General features: G+C 31.9%; 1 protein-coding gene across 2 annotated transcripts in view; it reads right to left on the minus strand.

Moving 5' to 3' along the window:
- Nucleotides 1–18,669, minus strand: part of LOC118181627 (structural maintenance of chromosomes protein 6-like) — a 144,878-nt gene that overhangs the window by 39,786 nt on the left and 86,423 nt on the right. For both annotated transcript variants that reach the window (XM_035350790.2, XM_035350789.2), the window contains 3 exons: nucleotides 15,986–16,152; nucleotides 11,580–11,764; nucleotides 3,552–3,653 (listed from right to left, as the gene is read on the minus strand). In XM_035350790.2, coding sequence (XP_035206681.2) covers nucleotides 3,552–3,653; nucleotides 11,580–11,764; nucleotides 15,986–16,152 — 454 coding nt within the window. The remainder of the gene's footprint in view (nucleotides 1–3,551; nucleotides 3,654–11,579; nucleotides 11,765–15,985; nucleotides 16,153–18,669) is intronic.

Below are 18,669 nucleotides of genomic sequence, written 5' to 3' on the forward strand. Positions count from 1 at the left end.
AAATAATTTAAAAAGCATATCTTTAAAATTTCCGATACACAGTCTCGTGCGCTTGATATAAAATTTGTTTTTCCCCTCAATACAGTGTTGCCACTGCTCGCTTTGAAATTGTGGAGTTTCTTAATCAAAAACTCATAAATGCTTTACAAAATATGAAATAGATAATAAAAAAAATTCCAAATTTGGGCTTCCAGATGCCCATATTCAGTGGAGTTATTCAAAATTTGATGGCTCTAGGTACCGTTGTGTTATCACAATGCGAGAAACATAACATACATTTATGCAGATTCTTCATTATTTAATTTCTTTAAATATAATACTGGGCTTTTACATTTGTTGGCAAACATTTTTAAAACAATTCACCTTTTATAGGGAATCAATGCAAAATGCCAAAACGAAATTAATAGCCCATCTGGGCAAATTGCCCTTTGGGCTAAAAAAGCTTTATTTTAAATTTACTGTTTAAAAAAATGCTTCATTTTCCTGTATCTTTTGCCTTAAAAAGGTTGGTGTTATCTATACAGTACATGCAAACCCTCCTTGCATGCAAATCATAATTATGTAATTATGTACACTCTGCTCAAAAAAAAGGGACCAGTTATATACGTCCTGTTCCACTGGGCCAGTTGACGAAATTTAACTTGCGTTTTTCATATCTCCAAAGTGTGACTTAGATTTATATATAGCATTGTTCTAACATTGGTATTTTGACAAAAAATCGGACTTTTTCTGAAATGAGAAATCGAATTTTTCCATATTTCGTTTCTATGAAACAAATTATATCAAAGTGCCAAGTTTTGTAAAAAATCGCATATGTTGTTTTTAAAAAATTAGCTCGCAAAATTTTAGCTCCTGAATGCTAATTGAATTTGGTGTATATTTATTACCATTTCTTTTTTCCTTAAACTTACTTGATTCCTTCTTCTCAATTCGAAATTTAGGTTCAATCCAAATAAAGGTCGCAAATATTTTCGGATACATTTTTAAATTTGTATTTTTAACTAATTTTTAAAATTTTTTCAAAAAACATTTTGAATTATAACCTGTAAAATATTTACTATCACTTTAAAGTCAATATATTTGTAGGCATAACTTAAAAAAATAATTTTTTATTCAAAATTTCCCAAGATACGTGAATTTATATATTAGAGCGTTATGAAATTTGAATATTTGCCATAAACTATAATAATGCCAGACGTTATGCACTTTGTCAAATTTATTTAAAAGAATGAACGATGCACCTTTTTTCTGCTTGTGCCCAATGAAAGGGAAAGGAAAATAGATTACCATAAATAAAGAATTTCTCATCAAGTAAATTATTCTTGGTGCAAACTGTAAAAAGTACACCAAGATAAATTTTTAACTTTTTCTGTAGGTTTCGAGCCAAGTTTTACAAAATTTAATATTTAAGTATAATTTGAATCATAGAATCGAAATATGGAAAAGGTCAGAAAAAGTCCGATTTGGGGTAAAAATGTCTGTTTTAGGGCAATGCTGTATATAAATCTAACATATATCCGCCCACCAGCGGCCGAGCGGTAAAGTCGGCAAACACTGGTAGTTCCGTCCGAGGTTCGAATCCTGCAAACGGGCTGGCTGCATAGGCGTTTTCGTGATTTTCCCCATGTGTAACGTGTATATGAGCCAATTTCCCTTAGAAAGTCCTCCACGAAGGCATCCCTTCCCTTAGGCAGATAGCCTTCAAGGCTTTGCCATAACAACACACACTAACATATATCCTAAGTTGAGACAATGAAAATGTAAATTAAACTTCTTCAACTGGCCCAGAGGAACGAGAGATATCGAACTCTTTTTCTTTTATTTATTTAAAAATTTTTTGCAGAGTGTACTTCAAGCACTGCGGCAGAGAATTTGTCTTAAGTGCTGCTACACAGAATTGTGAAAATCTGTGCATTCAGAGAACTTGCTATTTTAAGAAAATGCTAGAGCTTAACATACAAAAATCCTCCATTTTATTCTTTGGATATCCTTTAAATATTTTGCCAATTTTTCAAAGCTGGAACCGGATAAATTTTCATCACAGGAATGCTTTACCTACCTTTCAAGCAGTATATAGCTTACAGGTACTGAAATTTTTAAACACCCCAACAAATAATTTAGTTAATAACAATGCATAAATGCTGTTGATGATTATATTTATTAATTACGAATGCTTTTTTAAGCATTAGAATGCTGTTTACTTTACTAATTAATCGTGAATTTAGTTTATTTCATTTGCAAACAACCTAATTTTTTTTTAATGATTTTAACAGGGTTGCCACTCAAACAGGAAAATGAAATTCCCTGACTTTTCCAGGTGTGTTTTAAGAAAATTCCAGTCTATCCGCGTAATGCAAATTGGCTGTGCTAAGAGGTAAATTAATTATGGTACCACTTGAAAACACAAAAATTTGCCAATTGCATATGACTTATTACATATAGAATCCTGAAAGCATTACTAGTATAGATATAATAGGAATTGTTTTCTCCACTGAAGATTGAGATTAGAATCTGCCCAATCTGGATTTAAAAAAGACCCTTATTTTTTTTTTTCCCAGACATTCTGCAGCTAAACGAAAGAAAAATCTATTTAATGATATTTTTAAATAAATTCTAGTATTTTATATTAATTTAGTAGCATGCATAATCAAAAAATACGTGCATTAAATTTCATGATGGTATGTCATCATACTGCTAGAATTAATTTCAGGATTATGCAGAGAAAATTTCCTGAAATTTGAAAGTATTATTTGCTAATAAATAATAAATAAATTTAGAGAGAAGAAGCAACATTAAATGACATAAATAACATTAAAGTAAAGATAATTATTTTAAAATTGAATTAGAATAATCAAAGATATTTTGGCAAATACAGTTACATTAAATGGTTAGCCTAGGTGACTGATTAGTATTTTTTTTTATTTTACTGCAAAATGACAAGGCATTTATTAAAAAAAGGGGGCTAAAAAGATTTTGTGGTAAAATCCTAGTATACGCTACGGCCTTGGCACTATTTTGAAAATTGTCGCCAACACTAAAATGACCCGTTTACTGCTCATCATATTATCCCCAAATCCCGTGTATATGGTACATGGAGGCTATTCTAACTTCCATGGTACCCTATACTAGTATTAAACAGATTTTTTTTATATGAGAATATGTATTTTCCTTAGTTCAACATGCACTGCATATGTGCATGGGAGTCTCTTGATACTCGAGGTTACTGGAAACCAAAAGTTGCTGGAAACTTGCTTTGCCTTTCATAATTCGCCAAGAAAGTGATCGCTTTCAATGTCGGCACAAAAATCGCTTTTTTGGGAGGAACAGCCGTATGAAATTCCCTAACTTTTCCAGATTTTGTCTAAAATATTTAAATTCCCTGACTTTTACCTGAATTTTTTGGTCAATTTTCGTATTCCCTGAGTTTTTCCGGTTTTCTAGGTACCGTGCCAACCCTGTTTTAAAGTATTATGAAAATTAAATTTTTATATAACTCTTCAAAATAACTTCATTAAATAAATACCTAAGATAAAATAAGGATAAAAACAAACCATATCAATTAAGCAATTTGCTACCACTGGATCTTTTATTTTCAACATATCCAACACAGTCGGGTACGATGACACAGCTTTGAAAGATTCAACATTGTACATCTATATTTTTTAAAAAAAAGGGATGTTAGTTATATACCTGTTTTTTAAAAATTATATTCATGAATAAGTATGCAAAAATTAGTAAGCCACCTACAATAATCGCAAATCAGTTTCAATTTCAAGAAAATCAGGATAATTTCATAAGAAAAACCTTTCTAAATAAATAACATTAACATGATTTTCCTGTACTTTCTTCATATTTTAACGTTTCATTTATTACATAAGAACTACAATTTTTAGAGCTTATGTAGTACATCCTTTTCCAACAGATTACCAGCATTTCAATATGGTTATTAATACAACCACAATACACGGTTATCCATTATACAGAACTACCAAAAAATTAGTATTATCTCAATAAAGTATTGGTCGAGAGTATTATACCTATTAAATAAATGAAATTTTCTAATATTTTCGTAGATACATCCTTTACTACCTTACAGCAGTTTAGAGTAATAAATTTCAGAGCAGAAAGTGAATTACACAAACATGTAAAACATTTTAATGTTGGAAATTTATTTTTCCCACTTGCTGTGGCTCTGAAAAATTATGTCCAAAATGTACTTCGTAAAGCTTCATGTAAATGGAAGCGTGCTTCTTCCTAATACTTTCTAAATTTTTCTCTCTTTTTGTTTGATTCTACGATATTTTTTACCTTTCTATTCGGAACTGCAGTGCCTTAGATTTCAGCCATGTGTGCAGGGTTCCTGTACAGATCAACCAAAGCCTGTCCCAGTATTCAAGAATATATTATTACTAGAACTTTTCACAAGAAGGAAAGGAATTGATGTAGTTAGCATAAATGCCCAAATTCCTACTGAAAAAACAAAGATTTTAGAGATTTCATGCATAGTATCAGCTTTCATGCCTCAGTAGTAGCAGTAACTAGCAATTTTATTTTGTTCTGAAATTAAATCACAATATCCTCCATCACATGCTGTTAGAATCTTTAATTTGTTTCCAAGATATCTGGAGTGTATTAAATTTGAATATAGTTCTAATGTTTACAAAACATTATTAAGCTGCCCAGCCGAGACAGTAGTTAGCGACGCTGACTGCAGCACCAAAGGGCCCGGGTTCGAATCCCGGAGGAAGCATGGATGTTTGTAAATGCATAGTATCTATGAGGCATGGGGCACTCTAAATATGCAGCAAGCGGAAAGTCCTCTCGAGAGGTTTGCGGTAGAAGAAGAGGGGTGAGAAACCCTCAGATTCATCTCCTTGGGGTGCTCCCCATTAAAATTAGGGGCAGAATTGAGCTAAGTCGTACTGTCATTCCTTGCCACGATGAATTTCGTGGGCTTGCTTTGATGCTACTGTCATACAAGTGAGATAAGTCACAACAACAAACATTATTCTACATTATTTATACAATTTTGTCATTATGTTCCACGCTTAAAAAAACACGGCCTTCACCTACTTTATGAAATGTAAAATCACCAGTCCTATCTTTATCAACAAAGATCAATCACTGTAAGATGTCATTTCCTGATGGATTTCTGAATCCACAATTGATAGTTAATTATCAGTTACACTAATATTTGATTCTGCTCTCAAATTTCCTGCCAGTCTTACTTTTGAATAATAATTCCCAGCTGATTTTTCGATTTCAGAAGTTCACTTACAACTAAACTTTCCTTTTGAACAAAATCTGCATTTTAGCTTTACAAACTTTGTATTATGGCCTTGTTTACCACATATGTTGCATTTACCTTGAAAACAAAGATTATTGGCCGATTTCACAACAAAAGCACTTTGTATCCAGAAAGCCTGTTTTCGCATACTCTGTCATTAGCTTTTCAGAGTTACATCTGTTCTTATTTCTTTTATGCCGTTTTCCAAAGCAATAGATAATGGGCAGAAACAGACTTGCAAATTTATCAAAATATATGAAACAACAGCTTAATCAGGGCATATGGGCAGCATCTCCCTTCGTTCCTCATCTTTTCACCATATTCAAATACTATACCTTTACAGTTTCTGAATTTCGGAAAAACCATTTTTGCTTCAGCTATACCAATTTCTGAGGATTATTACTTTCATAAAGATTTGACACTCCAGTCTGTCCCTCTTCACTATTTCACAATTTAAAATATTTTTGATTACATTATTGGGCAGCTGCTTGCAATGGCTGACTTTGTATGCTGATCTTTAAAGAGAAATGTATTTTCTTGGATGCATGTACTGTAAACATTCCTATCTTCAAATTTCCACTCGCTGTACTTTACTCGGCCACGAAGCTTGTCAAAGTTTGCTGGAACAGCATTTGGTACCACAGCAGCGATAGAAGAAGCCATTTCTAAAATCCATTTCCGATAATGAAGTAAGATGAAGTAGTAAATGAATGCAGTCATGATGTAAGATTAACATGGCGAATAAACATGAAAAGCAATTCTGACTTTATGCTACCGCTAAGAGCTTAAACAAATATTGGACAAACTGAACAAATAAAGTTTTAGTAATAAAAGTGCTAGCAGGAATAAAAACGGTATGTAATTTCAACTATACCATGAATCAATACCAAATACCACCATGAAAGCAAACCAAAATATTGCGCCGAGCAACAATGTCCACAAGCAAACCAAACCAATAGAACAGAAAGGTGATTCTAAAAGATTACAATGAAACAAGACCAAGAACACTAAATGGCTACCTACAAAATACAGTAAAATATGAATTCATATTTTAACGTAAGGGATTTTTCTGCAATTTTATGATGTCTCTTTCACAAAGATGAAATTCTTGCTGAAGCTTTTACAGCATTTATGCTTTCGCATAACACATTTATATTCCCTTCATAGCTAAAGAAGAAAATTTGTCTACATATTCAGAGTTCTTAAGACTAAACAAAAATGCACTTCAAATTAACTTCAAACAATTATACTGGTACAGTGAAAGCTGTAAAAATTATAAAAATACCTTTTAAAGTATTTCAAATGTTAGAGAAAGATAAGGGCACCTGTGGAAAAAGAAAGTTGTAAATTAAAAGCTTTAGAAACTTTCAAAAATTTACATTTTTGTGGAAAATCATAGGTTTCTAGAAAAGTATGTTGCAATCAATTTCAAGAAAGAAACCATCACTTATAATTTTTTAACTTATTTAAGTCAAATACATTAAATATTGCAGAAGTTTATTCATCACAGAAAGCAAAAGAAAAATTATCTTCTTCAAACATCCTGTGTTTCTTAACTAAACATTCCATCAAGTATTAATGGAATGTTTAGTTAAGAAACACAGGATGTTTGAAGAGGATCTCACGCTTTTGAACACCTGATCGCAAACCCATCATTCAAGTTTACAAAATGAATCCAATAAGATAGAACTTCATCTTTACAGGAGTTTTAGATATGTAATACTTCGTAGTGAAAGTAACCAAAATTTACACATTTGTTTAGCCTTAATATTTAATTTATCTAAATATGCTTATAAAGTCTAGTTTGCTTAGGGAGCATACACTAAAACTATTGAATGAAACAAAACAAAAGTCAGAAGAAGGGTGTATAAGACTCTTTTATTCGAACACAAAATTAACAGTTACCTAACTTGGGTTTACACAAGCCAAGCACTTGGCTTAACAGAAATATGGAACATCGAACAAATTCAAATATGGTAGATTAGCATAATGGCTCACAGAATAATTCACTGTGCATGAAAGGCTCTGGTTTGCAAAAAACCGGCAAGACAAGCTAAATGACTAGAAGCACTCAATGCCACAGAATCAAATTGCTAATAATCACAGCAGAACGTCACCTGGAATAGGCAGACATGCTCTAACACTGACTTCCTACACTCTTGCTTAAATAGCACTTCTTTCTACCTTTATCTGAATAAATGCTAGGTATCTCATTTACATTCTGGCATGAAAAGCGTGAGTGAAAAGAGAGTGATAGGAAAGTAAACTTGAAATTAACTATTGGTTAAAAACAAATAGATAAACCTCACATGCTAATGTACCAAAGTGTTCAAAATATTTGATTTTCTTTTGTGGAGCAAAAATATTCATCTCATTAAACTGGAATTAATCAAATTAATAAATCACTTGGAAGCAATAAATTATTAACCTTATATAATGTATTCTTACAGCAAACCAGTGATCAATAAATGTCAGCTATTTATTTTTTACCTACTTGCAAAATTCAGAAAATTAGTTCATTTGAAGAAAAAAGTACTTATATTTTTAAATAGTTAAAAACATTAATATTTATTTAAATTGCTCATTACTTGTTCTTTAAACTGCTTGCAGTAGTTTTCAAGATTGCTCTGTTTTTCAGAGTCTTAACATTCATCAAGTGTAAGATACATGCTATAACATCAGCACCATCAACAGGAGATGAAACATGATTCCAGTAAATGAGAAGAAATACTAAAATATATGTGACAAATATATTTATTGCAGCTGTATTTTATTATTTTAGTGGACTTACACATAGCAATAGTGCCATATTCATCACTTCCTTCTAAACCAATATCAGAAAATGATTCTTAACAGCCATCTTGTCTTTTAAGCCTAAAATATATCACCTTTTGAGTATGTAAAAACAACAAATAATAGGGGTGATGGATTACAGCCTACAAGCTCATGCTTTCATGCAAAGTGCAATAATATTCGAAAAAATAAAATTGCAATTCTGAGAGAACATCATTTTTAGAAGTGCTTATGTTAGAAAAAAGTGCACTTTAGAATTAAAAAAAACAGTATTTTATTTCTTATAGTACTGAAATATAGAGAGTGTTTACACAATTTTAGAACGTTTTCAATAAAGAACTTTTTAAAAGCAAGTGTTTTGGAATAAACATTTCTTACAACAGCTTGTTAGCTGAAATGAAAAATATTGTCTGCTACTTTTAAATTTATTCTTCTTTCAAAACGTCACATGTAAACAAACTGTGGATTGAAGGATATGCTTTTGCACTTTCCCATATGAAATATTTCTATTCTATAATTCAAAAAAGCTTATGAAATGCATAGGAAGAAAATTTCTAACTAAGCAAAATTATTAATAGGAAAGAGAAAAACTTGTAATCAATATTTCTACACGGAAAGAAATCAGTTACAAACAGAGCTTAAATTGCATTGGATCCCGACTCCAGTAGTTCTCAGTTTTTGAAATAAACTGTAATTTTAACGGTGTACACATAATTTTAATCGGAATAATTTTAACCAGAGCTCTAAATAAGAGGTCTTTGGTACTTTCATATAACTGAACCAAAATTTTAGTACAAAATCCTTTCATCTCAAAAATTTTATTTTAATAATACGTTTCATAAATGCATGTCTGTCTTTCTCTGTGAAATAAACCTCTTTCTCGGAGGTTGAGACTTTTGAGGAAAGCACGTCCACCAATATGCCAAAGGCTTATTTTCTAGGAAGTGGAAAAAAATTTGAGAGTTCATAAATTTTACCTTCCCGAAATTATTAAAAGTGATCACCATGGTTGTTTTCGTCCAATGCTAGTGATTTCTCATGGAAAAGAACCCCTGCAGACTTTATGGAATGATGTAAATAAATAAGGTATGAAAATTGTCACTTGTACAGAAGTTTACATTTTTCTCAGCTTATAGATCAACCCTTTTGGGTCTGGGGGGAAATTTTTTCCTCTGTCATATTCTACCACTTGGAAACTAGAATATATCAATGAGATAATGTTGGGTCCTTCTCTCTTTATTTTTATATCTAAACATCTCCATTAAAATTTCCTTCCATACTCTCATACTGTTGTTAGTGTTTTCTTTATTGTTGTTAGTGATAATTTAACCATTTTCTTTCTTTATTTATTTGCTTTATCATTGGCGTGCTGTATAAAGAACAATTTTTGTTGATATCATTGACTGAAATAGTACATTATACTATATATCCAGGGCTTAAATTCAGCTGGGCAAAATAACTGGACTATTCCTTGTTTTTGAGTGAAAGTGTAATTTCACTTGCAGCTCCAAATAAGACTAGGTCTGGTATTTAATTTTATTCTATTTATTATAAATTTAATAATTTATTAAATTTTCATTATATATATTAAATTTTAATTATTAAATTAGTTTATCATTTATTTTATTTCTTTGTTTTTATTACCTAATGGCCTTCCTTAGGGCTCCAGCACTTCCAATTTCAGAAATTAAGCCTTGATTGTAAAGACTTTAAATACATCTGCAGCAATAATAAATAAAATAATAAACTACGATTACAATTTAAATATGTAAAAAACATAATGTTTACAAGCTTTCACCAAGGCATGTGATTCAATGCAGAACAATTTGTAGAACCCTGAATGAAAACTATTTAGCAGAAGATAAATAAAAATGCATTGTGGCCCTTGATAAAACATGGGTCTACCTAAATGACTGCAACAACGACAACAAAAAAAAAAAAAAAAAAAAAAAAAAAAAAAAAAAAAAAAAAACTGATGTGTACACCACATGACTTCCTTGTACGGAATATTAAATTATACACATTTTTTCTTGCATTTCCTTTAAACTTATTGGATTAAATTAAATCTATTTCACTGACAGCTCATAAACTACAATAGAATAAATGCATTCTTTAAAATTCACTCTATTCTTTACCATAGCGACACTATGGTGCTAGGTTCACTTAACAGTATTATATTTCGTTCATATTATAACTCAGAATGCACAAAATTTATATCATTTAATGAATTATCTAATCGTTGCCACATGTTCTATTCAAATACTATAATAAAGCTAGAATGATGTATAAAAGAAATTAAGCGAACAAAACAAAAAAAAAAACAGTTTTTCACAGACGATTGAGTATTTCACATTCAATTAATTCAGTTCTCACTTTGCGACAAGGCAAAAATACATAAAAACTCAAAATACCTGTATTAAAAATTACGCAGTAAATATTAAACACTTATTTCATCGAAAAAATTCCAGAAAGGATTAAGCATGATTTAATTTGCAATAATAAATGAAGCCGTTATCTTTGTTGTTGCGAAGCTACGTTTCTCTAGATTGGCAAGCAATCCACTACTCTGCTGTTTCAAATGTAAACAAGCAATGGCTGCCATCAAAAAAATTATTAGGCTTAGCGGCACTTAAAAATCTTTAAAATTGTTGATAACATCTACAGAGTTTCAGAACAAATCCGCCAAACACTGGAGTGCATTTTATAGTCAAACAAATGTAAAAAATGTCATATAGCACAAGTTACATAATTTTTTATTTAGGAGACATCACTAACAAGAAGAGGAGGCAGGAATGTTCTTATTAAATATTCTGTGGTAAGCCATGCTATCTTTTAAAATGATAGATCTTTTATTCACAAATTCCGGCAGTATTTTAAGGTCATGGCCCGATGGATGATAGCTAGTCTTAGCATCAGCTTGTCATTGATGTTTAATTTCATAATTTGCTAATTATGCATTTCTTGCTTTACTCATATGTTCATAAGGCACGAATTTGCTTATGTTTGACCAAAGAATGCTTTACTGACAAAGAATGCTTTACAGTTAGATTGGAACTATATAACTGAACTGGAACATCTGAATAATCAAACTCAGTAGAACTGAACATAAATTTCAACAGCAGCATTTTTGTGATTCCAATAAATATAAAACCAGGAAACTTAGAATTCATAATTTTGATATATCTGTTAGTTATTATATAACATAAATGTGAGACAAAGTTTGCACAGTGAAATATCTCCTTTTCACTGAGCATTAACATCTATATTTATTTTAGAAATCACATTAAGCCAGCTAGTAATGAGGATAATTTTTAACAGAAATAAATGAAGACATGCAATATCGATAATATTGCTATTTCATAGACAAACAATACATGCCTAGCATATATTACATTATATGTCCTAGATTTTTGTGATCATTACTTACTAGATTATAATGTATGATTCTAAAAAATAAAATACTATTTAAATACAAAAACCAGTTCTATTTTATACTCACTGTTGGCAAATATTTACTTATGAAAACTCTAGGCATATTTGATTGATTAAAATGGTCAGATAATATTCTGTGCAGCAGCTTTTCGTCTTGAAAATTATCACAAATGAAAGCTCGCAGAATTTTCTCTGACAAACAAAATTCTACAGCAAAACTCCACTTCTGATCTAATACTTCTAAATATTGACCTAAAAATTATAAAGAACATAGTAATAAAATATAAATAAACCCACAAAATGAAAAATTCTACAGTGACTGAATTTTGCTGACAATGGAGTTTAATATTTTGCTGAAAACAGGAATTAAAATACAATCTAAATCTACTTAACAGTAATAATTTCAGCAGTACCCATCCCCAAAAGATGCAAACTCTTATAACCATTAATTCTACATAATCATATGATATACACTATTAAAATGCATTAAAAAATAATATAAATTTTTCTTCACATGCATTGTTAATACTTCCTATTGCTGGTTCCGGCATGCAAAATAGCTTAACACACATGATACATTTAATTAATATCTCAATACAGGACTGAACTCTGGAATTATACCTCAATACAGAACAATTAATACCTCAATAATAAATTAATATCTCAATCGATTAATATCAAACAATTAAAATCTTGATTATTGTTGATTAATATCAATCAAATGATTAATATCTCAATACAGATATGAACTCTGAATTTTGAGCCCCTGCCCACACAGAAGTGAATTGCAACTCCAGTTTTATCTGAATCTTCACCATGGACCACCACTGGCTAAAAACATAAAAATCTTTGAACTTTGGCTTGACTACCGACTAACAAGTCAGCAGCATTGAGCTTCCATATGGATTTCTCCATTTGTAACATACAAATGAACTAGTTCCACTTAAAAAATCCTTCATGAAAGCATCTATCTTTTTAGGCAGATAGCTTCTACATGCTTTACCTTGATCAGCCAACTAAACTAAACTGAATCTTCATTGAAACTTAAATTACTGACACCTTGCTGACAATTATATCTAAAGAAACTGTATTGTTACATATGCGTCAATTCATGCGGATATGAAAGAAAGTTTGATTCCTTATTACAGTTCTAAATGTTATGTTGAAAATGACTTAATAAATTCAATACTTTGCATTAACTAGCAAAATTTTCTCTACTCATGATGACGGAGAGAGATTTATAAGGATTTAAAAATTAAAATAATCCTCTGACCAATAAAGGTTGAGTATTTTCTTTTGTCGTCCAAATGGATTACAAAAAGGCATGGATTCGAATCCTAAAGTACGCATGGATGTTTGTGGTGTCTTTGCGGTATGAGAGCACTCTAAATATATGGTAAGCTGAAAGTCTTCTTGTGTGGATCGGTTGTAGGAGAAAGGAGTGGGGGACTCTCGGACCCACCCCCTGGGGTGCTCTACCTCAAAACTGCGGTGGAAATGGGCAAAATCATACTGTCAATATAGGGTGTCCTGTCAATGGTATGTGCCAAGTGTGCTACCGTTGCACCATGAAGGCATGCAGAAAGGAGGGAGATATATATACTCCATTTTTTTAAAAAATGACTAAGAAGTAGAGGACCCAATTGCCTAATCCTGGTGTTGAAGAGTTATCATCCATCACCTTTTAGTCCGGGTGCCACTGTAGAGTCATAATTTATTTTGAGCAGGAGATATGAAAAATGAGCAATGCCCTCACCAGGATTCAAACCTGGACCTCTCGTATACGTGCAGAGTGTGCTATCGTTATACCACAAAAGCATAGACAGGAGGGAGAAAACACCTTATAACGCAACACTAAAAAAATAACCTGAGTTCTAAACATATTGATATAATGCAGATCTAACAACAAGCAAAAATAAAGAGATTTTATAAGCTGTAAATTAGGCTTTCTCAATCTATTATATACCAACATGAACTTTGCAGCTGAGCATCCAGCTATCCATAAAAGGACTGAGTGATGGAGAGCATATATCAGAAATACCAATTTAATAATAAATTAAAAATCTGTACTAAGACAAAGGAGCTGCATATTTCATATACTGAATGTCAGTTCTCTATTTCAAAAGTTAACAGTGTTATAAAAAATCTGAAGAACAAATCACCAGGGCCACTCTCTCTCTTTCCAATGAAATTATACAGCACTTTCATGTAATGGATAACACCTTTTTGCAAAGACCTTTCAAACTTTATCATTGGGAATCTTTCCCACACTATTGTGTGGGAAAGATTAAAAAGAGCTATTTTTTATTAAAAAGAGCTCAGGTTGTTTTGATCCCTAAAATTTATGATGCAAGGATTCTGTATCTTGACAGCATTTGATGCAGCAGCCTATTACCGACTTTGAGAAAATATCTCAAAGCTCTCTTTGTTAATAGAATAAATTAATATCTGAGACAGAAACATTTTTATAGTAATTATCAATTTGGTTTACTCTTCGGAAGTCTATCGAAGGTACTCTTATTCACCTTAGTAATATCTTGCAGTATAGAAAGCAAATGAAGTTCTTATATTTCGAGATTTCAAAGGTGCTTTATGCTTGGTGGTCACCTACCTTAAAAATTCTAAAAAATGCTGGTATACTACATAACATCTATAACCTGCTTAAACAAGAAGACCACTGAGCTTTTGCATGGCTTGGAAAATAAGGTGTATTCCCTGAAAAAAGGTTGCCCTTGAGGTCCTGTGTCTGGTCTTATTCCTTCAAACATAATAATAAATGATCTTTTATATCACCTCTATGGTTGTTTGAAAGTTGTACTTGCAGATGACTTACTTTTAATTTTCCAAAGAAAGCTTTTGACAAGTATTCCTTTTTAAGCTCAAGCGGTGTTAGATTTTATCTTCAATTGGGCAATCTCTCATAACTTGCTTTCAGACCTTCATAAAGTATGTTTCCAGAATGCCAGTTGTCTGATGAATAAAATATTGCCCCTTTGATCCTCGATGTTTCAACCTTGGAATTTGCTTAAGGTTCTAAGTATCTTGGTGTCATACTCGGTGGAATTTTGACATAGCACATTAGTAAATGTGAAAAAATTATAAATAGTCTTCACCAAACTGCCAAAAATATTTTCAGAGTACACTGAAGTTAAGAAACTAATGTATAAACAGAGTACTGTGCTTTCCTTTCGTTATGGCTCTTGTGTTTGAGGACATGTTCTTGCATAGAAGATTAACAAAAGAAATCTCAAAGACTCAACTCTTCATATTACTATATAGAACAATCAGTTATGAGGCTATTTTTGTTCTTGCAGGATATCCACCTATTAATTCTGAAACTGAATATAAGAATAATATTTTTGAGGTCGTGTCAACTGATACTTTGGAAGATTGCATAAATGGAAATATACCCTTCTCTGAGATTATGAAAAGACTGTTGAAAAGCGCTCTCATATGATTCGCTTGTTTGTGGTTCTGTGTTTTTATTTGTTTTATTACTGCAAGTAAGGTTTAATTTTTTTATTAACATATTTATGGTGTGTATGGTGTATTGAGAATACGACAAAGAATACTAGGGCTATCTGCCTAAGGGGAGGGATGCCTTCATGGAGGACTTTCTAAGGGAAACTGGCTCGTATACATGTTACACATGGGGAAAACCAAGAAAACGCCCATGCAGCCAGCCCGTTCACGAATTTCAAACCTCGGACCGAACAACCAGTGTTCAGCGATTTTACCACTCGGCCGCTGGTGGGCCCTAACATATTTATGTAAACCCTGTGTTGTGTAATTGTGGTACATAGGGAGACTGTATGTGTTTAAATTTTAAAAAATATATAAAGAAAGAAAGGAATGGAAACACTAGAATTCGAAGAATCGCCAAATGTCGGCTGGCGAACTAAATTTATTTACGGTACTGATATGGGAAGTTCTCCCACCTTACGAGTCATGTAGTCTGGCAATGCAAATACGCAGTAACAAAGACAAAATACTACCCTCTTCATTTCTACCTTTTTTTTCTTCAGTTAAACTCGCATGCATAAACTCAGTCTCTAAAGTATTATAGTCTCTAAAAGCTATGGAAGTATTTATAGTCTCTAAAGCTATGGACACCGTACTTATGAGAAAGGACATCTAAAATTACTTCGAGTCCACCAATTTAAAATGATTAGTCTAGAACATACAACCAATTAAAATATCGCTCTCAATCTTCTGCAGCCTAACAATGGTCACCCAAGTTTATGTCAAGATTTGCTGTCATTTAACTGTTCATTCAGAGAATTATAAATGGACATTCAAAACTATTAATATATGGGCATGCTTAATGCAGAAATCTGCCCTAGTATGCATACATTATGATAATAAATACTAGAATCATGCCCTAGTATTTTTAACTTCATACACTTATTTCCTGTCTTAAGAATTCATTTGCATAAATAAAAATCACTATGACTATTGAAGAAAAATATTTACCAATAGGTCCTTTTGGTGGCTTTATAAACTCATTGCAAGAGGAAATACTTGTTAAAGCATTCTGCATTTCAGATCCATAGTCACTTTCTTTACTCATGGAAAACTTAAATTGCCTCAGTGCCTTTTCAATACTTAATTTTTTATTGAGTGCGTCTTCTTTCTCCTTACTAAAACACAGTAATTTTAGATCAATTATAAAAATTGAAATTAGTTTACTTAACTCTGCTGAAAAGAGAATGCAAAAAAAAACATACATTAATAGTAGCAAAATGATTAACATTGAAAAAAACCTATTTTATGAAGTAAAAGATTTTTTTAGATATATGGACTGAAAGTATGGAATCTAAAGCAGAATAATTTCTGGAATGTAATCAAACAGCACATGTTGACCTACTGGACTAACAAAGAGAACAATTGACATTTAAACAACTAGCAGTCATCAACAGCCAAAATATTAATTTTCATCATGATAATGCTAGACTTCTTGACGATTTAAGTACTTGGCAAAGTTTACTAGAACTTTGGTTGGGAAGTATTTAAATGTTTGATAATGATTTGCACTCGCACTACTATTCCAGTACAATAAACAGTTGAACAGTTTGTTTAAGATGTTGTAATACATTCAGATAAGAGATAAGATGGTTAATAACCATAAGATGACCATAAGATAACCATAAGACGGTTCTTCTGACCTCAAAGCGAAAGCAGTAGTGAATCATAACACGAAATGCATGCAGAAGAAAATGAACAAGTGTATACGAGTTCGCAATAAAGGGTTATACTCATGGTAAAAAAAGAATTGCTTTTTTTGGGGGAAAAGAGGTTTAATCAGTAGCACAAATTCACAGGTGAAAAGTTGTCGTGGTGAGCAAGCTCTTGCATGAAGTTTTATATTTAACTAGATTAAGCCCTTTAACATGAGAAATGAAAGTGTAATAAAAGAAGTGAACAATGGCAGACTAGTAACGAGGTGTACAATGCCAGCCGCAGTATCGCAAACGTCCAATTTACTAATGACATATCAAAGCATTACTTTTGATGTGAATAGCGTGAAATGAGTATTTGCAGGAAAACTCTACTCACGACAGCCCACGAAGATTTGAGAGGGTATAATAGTTGTGCTCAGGCAATATCCACCAAGCTCACTGACTTGTCAACAACGTGTGATAATGCGTGAAGAATTGTTGCATCGAATACATTTTTGACAAACTGATGGAGAATTTGTATGTTCTATGACTCTGTTTTGTAATTCAAAAACTTCATATTTGGCAAGTTTTTATTATAGGAGCTAATAAGTGGTATCAGATCTTTGATTTTACCTTTTATCAAAATTTTTTTAGCATTGCATTCAAATAATTGACTGGATTACCAATGCTGCTGTAGTTCACGCAATCAACTGCGTTTCATGCAAATTTTCAGTTGTGTAGACTAGAGCAGTGTCACATTTTCCTTTATTGGCAGCTTTAGGGAATATTTTTATTTTATTGTGGAATCTTTTCTCCCATGTTGTCATTAGTCCTTCAATCATATTGGGTGGCATTCCAGCTGATAGATCGAGCAACAGACAGCTCTAAGTACTTAGGGTTCGTAAAGTCCTTAAAAACACTTAAAAGTCCTTAGTATTTTTGAAAACGCTTTAGGGTGCTTAAAATTTCTTAATACAGTCAAAAGTCTTTAATCCGGACTCGTAGGAACTTCGGCAATTCCGGATTATCGGTTTTACCGGATTATAGATCATCAATTTAAATCTGGTAAGATGGCATGCAGAAATTATAAAATTAAAAATATGAAACTGTAATTTATGAAATAAAGAGCAATTATGATCTAAAGGGTATCAAAATTTACAAAAAAAAAAAGCTTAATATTTGTTTGTTTACTTTATTAAACATTTCTTTCAACGTGCACATGCGTAAAGCATACATTACACATAGTCGAAATTAGAAAATTGCAACCAGAAAACTATTTGATGTGTATTCGTGATATTTATGATGATGAGGAAATCCATTTAAATTATATTGAAGTACATGGAGATGAAACACTACATTTAGTGAGGAATTATAAGCCGAATAAAATAAAAACATCTGCCCTGAAGATGAGAATAGTGCTGACAGATCAACTTCCAGTTCATTGCACCCTGTGATGTTTCCCTCCCCCACAGAGCAGCGTGAAATTGATGAACAGATTTCGGAATGGTTAGAGAAACAAATCACCTTTCCGTCACTTTCTTCATGCCTTTATCCATTTTTTGCAGCAATTCCACTTTTTGTTTAATGGACATCGAAACATGCTTTGGCTTTGTAGATCCTTTGGCAGCTCCAGAATTGGAAACTCTTTTTGACATAATCGAAAGTTCAAGCTTACTTTTTATAAAATTGCTTTAACAGTCTGCAAAAAGTAATAAGCCAGGTCCAATTCGAAGATTAAGGAACAATGCAATCTGAAACATTAACTGAAATAGATAATTAGATAACTTTAGCTTAGCTAATACCGTCTGTTATACATTAAATGCCGCAGAAAGTTTGTAGCTTTGAGGTCCGAATTATAGATCATTCCAGATTATGGACATCCGGATTAAAGACTTTTGACTGTATCAGCCAAAACTGGCAAAAGATCCTTAATTTTATTCATCTAACCTTCCTCTGCTTTTTTTTTTTTTTTTTTTGTCATTTTGAATGTGAATTAAC

Source organism: Stegodyphus dumicola, chromosome 1 (assembly GCF_044657685.1).
Source record: "Stegodyphus dumicola isolate Sdum_Otavi_A_Nest chromosome 1, ASM4465768v1".
Lineage (NCBI taxonomy): Eukaryota > Metazoa > Arthropoda > Arachnida > Araneae > Eresidae > Stegodyphus > Stegodyphus dumicola.